General features: G+C 38.7%; 1 protein-coding gene across 1 annotated transcript; it reads left to right on the forward strand.

Moving 5' to 3' along the window:
• Window positions 1–1,537: 1,537 nt before the first annotated feature.
• On the forward strand, window positions 1,538–6,652 carry LOC131537171 (patched domain-containing protein 3-like). Its single transcript, XM_058770462.1, has 4 exons — window positions 1,538–2,581; window positions 3,204–3,331; window positions 3,420–3,565; window positions 3,637–6,652. The coding sequence occupies exons 1-4, from the start codon at window positions 1,889–1,891 to the stop codon at window positions 5,280–5,282; spliced, it is 2,613 nt and encodes an 870-aa protein (XP_058626445.1). The 5' UTR covers window positions 1,538–1,888; the 3' UTR covers window positions 5,283–6,652.
• Window positions 6,653–10,423: the final 3,771 nt, after the last annotated feature.

The following is a 10,423-nucleotide window of genomic DNA, read 5'->3' on the forward strand; positions in this document are numbered from 1 at the left end:
ACAGTAGTGTAGTGCAAGAGTCCATGTGGTGAGCGAGTGACCTCTGGTGGTGAGTGAACCTATTGTCAACTGCCATGTCAAACCATGTTCACAGCAGCCTATGCTTGCTTTAGTTAAAAATAACAGTGGGTAACACTTTATAATAGCTGCACGCTATGAATCATTAGGTAAGCATTAGTAAATAGTCAGTTCATCCTTTATAAAGCATTGTCCCAACTAGGGATGTTCATTTTAACCGTTAACTGACCGATAAGAATTTTGACCGATTAATACAATCAGTTAAACGGTTTAAAGTCACTTATTTATTTCAGTAATTTATCAAGATATTTTAAAAGGTTTAATGCATGGTTAAAATAAGCTACGCGAATGAGAGAGCGAAAAAAAAAAAACATAAGTCGCATTTTATTATTTCATTCATAGGCTGACACGAATTACAAATATTATAATAAACACTGTAAACATAGCTATGCTATTTTAGTTCCCCTCACTCCACAACAAATCCTTTCAATTAACAGTATAAAAGAACAAGAATTAAAAATGTAAGAAGCTATAGCAACAAACCAAAACTAATTAAGGCTAAACGAAACTGAAACCAATGTTGGGTCTCTAGTTCGACACAAAATCAAATCCGTATTCGCGATGTATTTGAATGCCAAAATATTATTTACCTTTTATGTAGCCTAGGCCTACTTCACTCGCGTTCCAATATCCACGTAAAACAAAATGTTTTGCATAACTTCACGGCGGTACGGTGATAACGCTTAACGGCACAGATTTTACTATATATTTAAACTGAGCAGTGTTTTTTTTTTTTTTTCCCATATGTTTGACTGATTGTTTTCTTATAATGATAATGAACAGGCTGCATTGTCAAGGTAGAATGCTAAACTGTGTGCGGTGCTGGAGAAATCACTTGATTTTTTTTTTCTAACAGTGGAAGCAACTACTCTTTTTAGTCATGAAGGTAATCGGAATTGTAAAAGGTTAGGGTTGTTTGCTGCTTTTCGCGCATGTAAAATGAATCCCCGGAAAACAAATGTTAGTATTTTTAACGGGTCACAGACCCTTATTCTTTCTAATTTAATTTTAGTTCTAATTTAAAATAATCTTGTCGGTTAACAGTTAATAATCGGTTAACGAGCGTCGGTTGTCGGTTAGGAAAAATAACCGAAATGAACATCCCTAGTCCCAACATTAATAGGGATTAATAAGCAGTTTATAAATACAGCTATAAATGCCTTGGTCTTGATTTATAAGCATATCTATTACAAAGGAGATTTAAAGGCTCGGCTATCTACCTAACAGAAAAAAATAAACAAACAAAACAGAGGGATACAGAACTCAGAAATATTTCAAGATGCAAAAAAAATGAAACTGTAAACTTGAATTTTTTTATTCTTTGAAATTGCAGAGGTTTATTTTTCATTTTTTTACCAAGTGTACAGTTAGTTGTACAGTTTCATTTTTTGCATCTTAAAAAAATATTTCTGTGTTCTGTATCCCTCTTGTGTTGTGTTTGTTTAACTTTTCTGTTTGGGAGATAAATGAGCCTTTAAATCTCTTTTGTACATGCTTTACAAGGTATGAATAATCCTCACTTTATATGAGCTCACAAAAATAGATGGCTGGCAACTACTAAATCAGGGGTGGGCAAACTTTTTTACTCGAGGGCCACATCAAGTTTTCCACATTAAGCAGATCATTTCTGGCAGTGATACAAAGAGCAGGCACCAATAAGGAAGTTTCTTTACCTGTTAATGAGTAACAGATGAGTTGTTAATGTTCAACAGCTTATAAGTACATTATGACAACACTGAGTCAACTATAGAAGGAGGATGCTGTAGAAGAGCAAGACAATCAGCGCAAACTGCCGAAGTATCTTTAAAGGATGATGAAGTGTAAAACAGACTGCCTCGAAAAGCCTCTGTCTCTGGCCTTCGAAAAGCTCGGTCGTGTTGTTGGTAGACATCCGTGTGTGTTTGTGTTAATACCTTTATATGTAGCTACTGTCCTCGGAGTCGGGTTTATCTTTCTTCAGGAGATGGAGGCAAATGATATTGAAGACCAGTTCACACCCGTCAATGGACCTGCTAAGCTGGAGAGGGCAATTGTGCTGGAGAATTTCCCACAGTCTGAAGAGTTTTCTCAGTTACGGCTTGTGTCTGATGGCACTTATGCTTCTTTGATAATCACAGGCTTGAATGGCAAAAATATATTAACTGAAGAGGCTTTTAACGACATTTTAGAGTTAGACAGACAAGTGAAAAATATAATGACAGCAAACAGTTTTGAAAACCTCTGTGCCAGAACAAAGGAATCCTGTATGTCAAATGCAATTTTAGACATTATAAATTACACTGCTTCTGAAATTACTTCTTCAACCATAACATATCCGACGAATAATGGCAAATTTTTGGGCACAAGTGTCGGCGGTGTGAAGCTAAAGCCAGATAGCTCAGTACTGACCAGTGCCAAAGCAGTCCGGCTTTTTTATTTCCTAGATGAGGAGATGACAAAGGAAAACTCAGACTGGCTTGACGGCTTTATAAAATTCTTCTCAAACTACACAGAGCAGACAATGGTAAGTCAGAAATGATTGTGAGTTATATCTACATGAATAAGAGATACCTAACAACCATTGTGTGTGTAAAAGTACCTCATATTACATTAATCAAATCATCTCCCAGAACTGTAACTGAAACACCAAAAGTCATTCGAGATAATGAACCCAACACATGTACACTTGATTTCATGTCTTTTCTGTAATTATTTATTCACTGTGCTTTAATACAACCCTTACAAAATAAGTATACTTCAAGTTCATTTTATTATGTATACTTAAGTGAGGTTCAAGTATATTTTAAGTATTCTTTATGTAGTAAGTATACTAATATCAATGTAACAGTAGTATACTTGTGAATGTACTATTTCAATACTAGCGACTAAACTGGCCTACTTTTTAGTTTACAAAAATATATTTCTAAATGTAACTAGTAAACTTTGAGTAAACAGCTAGTTTACGACTACATTTTTCATTTGTACTGGAAAAAGTAGACAAAGTATACTTTCTTATTTTTAGTAAAAAAAAAAAAAAAAAGTATACTAATAGCACACTTGAATAAACTTATTTTTTGTAAGGGAACGCAGTGCATTCATGTATACAGTAACTACACTGAATAGTGTTTTGTGTTTAATTTCTCCAGGTCAGTGTGTCTTACTTTACATCAATATCAAGACAGAATGAGTTTGAGACCAGTTCAGACTCTGTGATCCCCCTCTTCTCCATTACGTATTTCCTGGCCATTACCGTTTCAATTATGTCTTGTTTGAGGTATCACAAGGCATTACAGATAAAATGTGTGCCAAAGCCAAGCCAAATGAGTCAAATGAGCTCATCTATCATGTCTCTCTTTCCACAGGTTAGATTGTGTCAGAACGAAGGTGTGGGTGGCTACGTTTGGCGTCGTCTCCGCTGGTATGGCCGTGTTGGCCAGCTTTGGACTGCTGCTGTTCTGTGGGATGCCGTTTGCCATGACCGTGGCCTCAGCACCCTTTTTGATTCTCGGTAAACTTCATTCATTTCATCACCTAGTAGGGGTCTCTCTGCTGATGTTCACAGTCTCTGCTTTCCTCCAGGTGTTGGTGTTGATGACATGTTCATTATGATTTCCTGCTGGCAGAATACTGAAGTTGATAAAAACGTCGAGTTTCGCTTAGCAGAAACGTATAAGGAGGCCGGCGTGTCCATCACGATCACCACACTGACGGATGTGCTGGCTTTCTACATTGGCCTTCTGACACCCTTCCGCTCGGTGCAGTCCTTCTGCATGTACACCAGCACAGCTCTTCTCTTCTGCTACATCTTCAACATCACCTTCTTTGGTGCATGTCTCGCACTGAATGGAAGGCGAGAGAAAAGCAACAGACACTGGCTCACTTGCATGAAACTCCCAGAAGCCAGTGGTGATAGTAAAGGTTGTTGCGTTGGTGGCGCTTATGATAAAAGCACACGTAAGGAATACGGCATGCCAATGGATTCCTTCTTTAAAAACTATTACGGCCCTTTTCTGACAACTGTGTGGGTTAAGATGCTTGTGTGTCTGATCTATGCTGGGTATTTGGCAGTCAGTATCTATGGATGCTTCCAAATACAGGAAGGTCTAGATTTGAAAAATCTAGCAGCAGACGGCTCATATGTGGGTGATTATTATGACAAAGAAGATGAATTCTTCTCTGATTTTGGTCCTAATGTCATGTTAGTAATAAAGAATGAGCAATTTCAGTACTGGAACCCAGCTGCTCGTGAAAGTCTTGACTCGTGTTTGGAAAATTTTCAAAATCTGACAATGGTAGATTCAGGCATTGCACCTATTTCTTGGCTTCATGCATACATGCAGACTTTACCGAATGCTGATTTAGACAATGAAACACAATTCAAAGGAAAATTAACTTCATTTCTTATTCAGCATGGTTTTAGCCAAGATGTTAATTTCACTAACAATCAAATTCATGCATCACGTGTGTTCATTCAAACGGTGAACGTCAGCACGGCAATCGATGAGAAAAACATGCTGAATGCATTTAGAGAAACTGCAGACAAATGTGGTGAGTTGCAGATGCCCATTGATCTGATTGTGTACCACCCTGCGTTCATCTATTTCGACCAATATGCCGTCATCATCAGTAATACGGTCCAAAACATAGTGGTTGCTACATGTGCCATGTTAGTCATTTCATTCCTACTGATCCCGAACCCTCTCTGCTCTCTCTGGGTGACATTTGCCATCGCATCGGTCATTGTGGGCGTGGCCGGTTTCATGGCATTGTGGGATGTCAGTTTAGACTCTGTGTCTATGATTAATCTTGTTATCTGTATCGGGTTTTCTGTGGACTTCTCTGCTCACATATCCTACGCTTTTGTGTCAAGTGAAAAATCCTCAGCGAATGAGAAAGCCACGGATGCCATCCATAAACTGGGCTATCCGATTGTTCAGGGTGCCGTGTCCACTATAGCAGGTGTGGTGGTGCTCGCAGCTGCTGAAAGCTACATCTTCAGGACCTTCTTCAAAATCATGTTCTTGGTCATTCTTTTCGGGGCCGTCCATGGCGTTATGTTCATACCTGTGTTCCTGACTTTCCTTGGCACTTGTAGTAAGAGTCATGTAAAAAATAAACAAAATCTCCCAGAGTACAGTGACACAAGTGAGCAGAGAGTAAAAGCAGTCATGAGTCCCACCGGGCAACAGATGAGTGTATGGTGTGCTGATCCGGACTGTTACTGAGCTTACTGTTCTGAAATTATTAATCAAAGTTCATTTCTAAATATACTATTGTGCTCCGGTTTCCCCCAAAATCTACATAGAGACTGAATTTTCTGTGTCTGTGTGTGTTTTCCCCCTGTGGTGAACTGGCCATCCATCCTGACTGTTTTCCAGCCTATGGCCCGAGACACGCTTTACAAACTGGATGGATTAACTTTTTCTTTTTGTATGAGCTTAGCTCTATATGATTCTGAATTAGAAGTCATTCTGTTATGTTCATACTGTATGTATACACTGCATCTTACATGTTTTTGTGAATTTTTTGTTTTAATCAAGTTTATCTTTTTATTATATTTATCAATATGATTTTCAATGTAGTTATTTAATATTCACATGCATTTTAACAGCTTTGCATTTGTAATACAGTTACAAGTTTAAGTACATTGATTAAAGCACATTATCGAACATTATTGCCTTTTTATTTTTCTTTAAAAGAGCTAGATCTCAGTGAGTGATGTATGACACAGAATATGCACAAATGTAAAAAAACCGGCTCTGCTGCACTGTTCTCTCTGGATGTCATGATAGACGTGAGCACAGGCAATGTTTCTTGGTCCTCGTTAATACTTCATGGTTCCCAATCAAGGTGGAAATATGAGGAAACCAAATGAATGAAGCAATAATGTAAATCAGCTCTGTTCTGCCTGGAGAAGTACCATCACCAATAATTTGTTTGGAAACAGTAAATTAAACCGTAATCTATCTATTCTGTGTCTTACGGAGTGTGCATCAATGTTAACATAATTATGAGTTGGTACTGTGTAGATCATAATTTTACTTTATCTATATATTTTTATGTGTGTTTATAATTTGGTATATAAATAAATAATAGGGCTGTAAAATATAGGGCTATGTATTTAAGGGCTATAGCATTTGGGGCTAAAAGGGTTAGATTGTTTGTGTCACGTGTGCTGATGTGGGATAAGAACATAAAGGAGATAATCCACAATCAGGTTTTTAATGAGAAATCCAAAGAAATTATACATCCAAACAGTGTGAAACACAAACATGCAGTAACCATAGACTGTAAAAAAAGATGGACGACGCGTCTTCGCTACCTTCCACTATAGAAAAGTGAAGCGAATACATCTCAGTATGGCCGCTGCCATCTTGAGTAAATGACGTCATTTGTAGCCAGAGTCTGTGCAGTAGAGTCGTGAGGTGGAGCCGTGGAATCAAACTCCGGCAGAGCCAATCAACCATACAGACACGCCCCGTTTTTATATAATCAAATTACTAGCTAAAATCAAACGTATCACAAAAACGAACAGAACCACAGCAAACAAATCAAATAAATAAAGGAAAAAGTCTTAACATTAAGACACTTTGGTTTTTAGTGCAGGTTGGCATTCAGAAATATCAAATGCCTCAGCTTGGATGGGCTGAAGCGATTTCTCCGCTCTGTAATTATTTGTCCTGTTTTTGAGAAAGACTCTCTCTGAGAGGACCGATGTTGCAACAGTGCAATTCAAAATAATTTAAATTAAATTAGATTAAATAGACTACACCAAATATGCCTTTTTCATGGTTTTACCATGGTGAAGAGGTTGGAACAAAAAACATGTCTCATCAAGCACTGGCACCATATTCTTTACTGCTAATGCCTCTCGATGCAAAAAGCAGTGATTCCAAGTTGCACTTGGTGCCCTCTCAAGAATTCTCTTCACCACCAGTGTTTTCCTGTCATAGAAGCAGCGATGTCAGTTGTGATTCCCACACACTTTTCCCAGCTCATGCGCAATGAACCTCTGCTGTTGTAGTGGTGGGGAGATCTCTGCTGCAGAGAAATTACTCCTCCAAGTCCCCTTCCCATACATATCTCACATAAACAAGTAAAGTTGCGTGATATGCAATGTCCGTGGATTCGTCCATCTGCAAAGCGTAATAAGTACTTTCCTGTATGTGAGTTGTAGTCTGTTGTTTTACGTCATCAGACATTTCTTCAATGAGTCGACAAATGGTATCATTTTACAATGGTATGGTCTTCAGCTTATCTGCAGATTGATCCAGCACCTCTCTAACCATGTCCATGGCCGCAGGTAAGAGAAACTCTTGGTTTCACTTTATTTTGATGGTCCCTTTAACACATTCTATTGACTATAAGTAATGTTGCAGCTACATATCTACTAACTCTCATTAGAGTGTGAGTAGTGCATTAGTTGACTGGTAGGGTTAGGGTTAGATTAAGTTGACACGTTCTTGCAAAGTTACTTTTAGTCAGTAGAATATCTGTTGGGAGACCAACACAATAAGGAGTTAGTACATATGAAGCAGACAGTCTACTAATACTCTTATGAGAGTTTGTTGACATTTAGTTGCAACATTACTTAGTGTCAACAGAATGTTCAAAAGGGACCATCAAAATAAAGTGTTACCAAACTCTTCTGCTATTGTGTTGGCTTTCTTGGCCTTTGCTACACGGTAACACAGTAAGATGCGCGGGGTGCCTGTACTTGTTTTGAACACGTAGATGTTAGGCACTTTTGTGATGCCCTCAGCTCCTGGAGTCGTCTTTGAAAATTCTCCACAGGTTTGTCTGTGCAGCCGGGGTGATTGGTTTCTAAATGTTGTTTTAATTTAGATGGTTTCATGCTCTCTCGTGAGAGCACCTCACTACATACAACACACTGAGGTTTCAAGCCCTTTTTGTCGTCAATATATGTAAATCCATATTTTACATATTTGGGGTCATACTTGTGCTTCACTATATTTGTTGCTGTAATAAAATGAAATTTCACATGTCAAATGGTATTTTCACGTGCGTATTTAAAAATAAAAGTCTTGTATCAGCAAAATGTCTTAAAAATTAAGTTGTTGTCGTGTCTTTGACCACACATTCAAAACCCACTCAAAACGTTCGGTTGTGACCCACCAGTTGGGAAACGCTGTTCTAGAGGGTACATAAGTCTGAAGTAGTGAATTTAGGTAAAGGGGTGCAGAGCCAGTGGTGGTTTTGTAGGCAAACATCAATGCTTTGAATTTTATGTGGGCAGCTATTGGTAGCCAGTGCAAATTTATGAACAGAGGTGTGGCGTGTGTTCTTTTTGACTCATTAAAGATTAATATTGCAGCCGCATTCTGGATTCATTGTAGAGCTTTGACAGAACTGGCTGGAAGACCTGCCAAGAGAGCATTGCAATAGTCCAGCCTGGACAGAACAAGAGCTTGAACAAGGAGTTGAGGAGCATGTTCTGAAAGAAAAGGCCTAATCTTCCTAATGTTGTATAAACCAAATCTGCAGGACCGGGCAGTTTTAGCAATGTGGTCTGAGAAATTCAGCTGATCAATCAATCACATTTCCAAGGTTTCTGGCTGTTTTTGAAGGAGTTATGGTTGATGTGCCAGTCTTAGGGCTTCAACAACTGTGAGAGCAAGGCAGTTGAACAAAGGCATTCAGAGAATTTGGCAGTACATTCAACCGGCCTCACAACCACAGACCACGTGTAACCACACCAGCCCAGGACCTCCACATCCAGCATCTTCACCTCCCAAGATCGTCTGAGACCAGCCACCCAACAATCGGTTTGCTACAACAATCGGTTTGCATAACCAAAGAATTTCTGCACAAACTGTCAGAAACCGTCTCAGGGAAGCTCATCTGCATGCTCGTCATCCTCATCAGGGTCTCGACCTGACTGCAGTTCGTCGTCGTAACCGACTTGAGTGGGCAAATGCTTACATTCGATGGCGTCTGGCACTTTGGAGAGGTGTTCTCTTCATGGATGAATCCCGCTTTTCACTGTACAAGGCAGATGTCAAAGTTGTGGATCGAGTGGCCCATGGTGGCGGTGGGGTTATGGTATGGGCAGGCGTATGTTATGGACAGCGAACACAGGTGCATTTTATTGATGGCATTTTGAATGCACAGAGATACCGTGACAAGATCCTGAGGCCCATTGTTGTGCCATTCATCCACAACCATCACCTCATGTTGCAGCATGATAATGCACGGCCCCATATTGCAAGGATCTGTACACAATTCCTGGAAGCTGAAAACATCCCAGTTCTTGCATGGCCAGCATACTCACCGGACATGTCACCCACTGAGCATGTTTGGGATGCTCTGGATTGGCGTATATGACAGCGTGTTCCAGTTCCTGCTAATATCCAGCAACTTCACACAGCCATTGAAGTGGAGTGGACCAACATTCCACAGGCCACAATGATCAACTCTATGCGAAGGAGATGTGTTGCACTGCGTGAGGCAAATGGTGGTCACACCAGATACTGATTGGTTTTCAGACCTTAGTAATCCTATAAGATCATTGCATATCACACTGTGCGACATGGATCTAATGAACTTGGGTATGACACGGCCATGATTGTTTCATGATGCCAATCTTTCATCTGGGACAACTGAAAATCGTGCAGTGTGTCACAGGCTTTAGTTCTTTTCAATCCAAATGAGACATGAATGGATTATTTGGTTGGATGCAAACAGTGATATGGTGCTTATTGTGAATCGTTTGAAGAGTAAAACCTTGTTAAAATGTTAAAACCCTTGTTAAACAGTATTTAAATGAGACATTTGTTATTTCTTATTGTGTATTTACATTGTACTAAAGTTTAAAAAAACATTGTACATATTTACTGTACATGTGTAAATATCTGTAGTTAATTTCTGCATTTACATCTATAATTAAAGTTTTAAAGAGGTAAAGGTAAACTGAGTTTACCTTTACCTCTTTATGATGTTATAAAAGAAAATATTGTTCTCGTTCTGTGTGTGAACTGCAATCGTACAAAGTTCAGTATAAAGTTTGATGTTTGCATGCTGGTGAGAGCGATTGCTTATTTATTTAACATTTTTTAGTGCAAAGCATAAAAAAACATTCACAGTAAGTATCAACAAATTATCCGTCATCTCCCCTCAAAATAAATAAATGAGTTAATATAGAATAAATAAACAAATAAGATAACTAAAATAAAAGAAAATGAAAAGAAAATAGAATACAGAGGCAATAAAAAGTACATTGTAATAAATGCAGACTGTTAACTAAACATTGTTAAATGCAGAGTACAAATTCCGAGTATGGGTCACCATACTTGGCCACACGTCACTTCACTTTCACTGTCAAATAAACCATTAAAGAACTTACAAA

This window comes from Onychostoma macrolepis, chromosome 03 (genome assembly GCF_012432095.1).
Source record: "Onychostoma macrolepis isolate SWU-2019 chromosome 03, ASM1243209v1, whole genome shotgun sequence".
Classification (NCBI taxonomy): domain Eukaryota; kingdom Metazoa; phylum Chordata; class Actinopteri; order Cypriniformes; family Cyprinidae; genus Onychostoma; species Onychostoma macrolepis.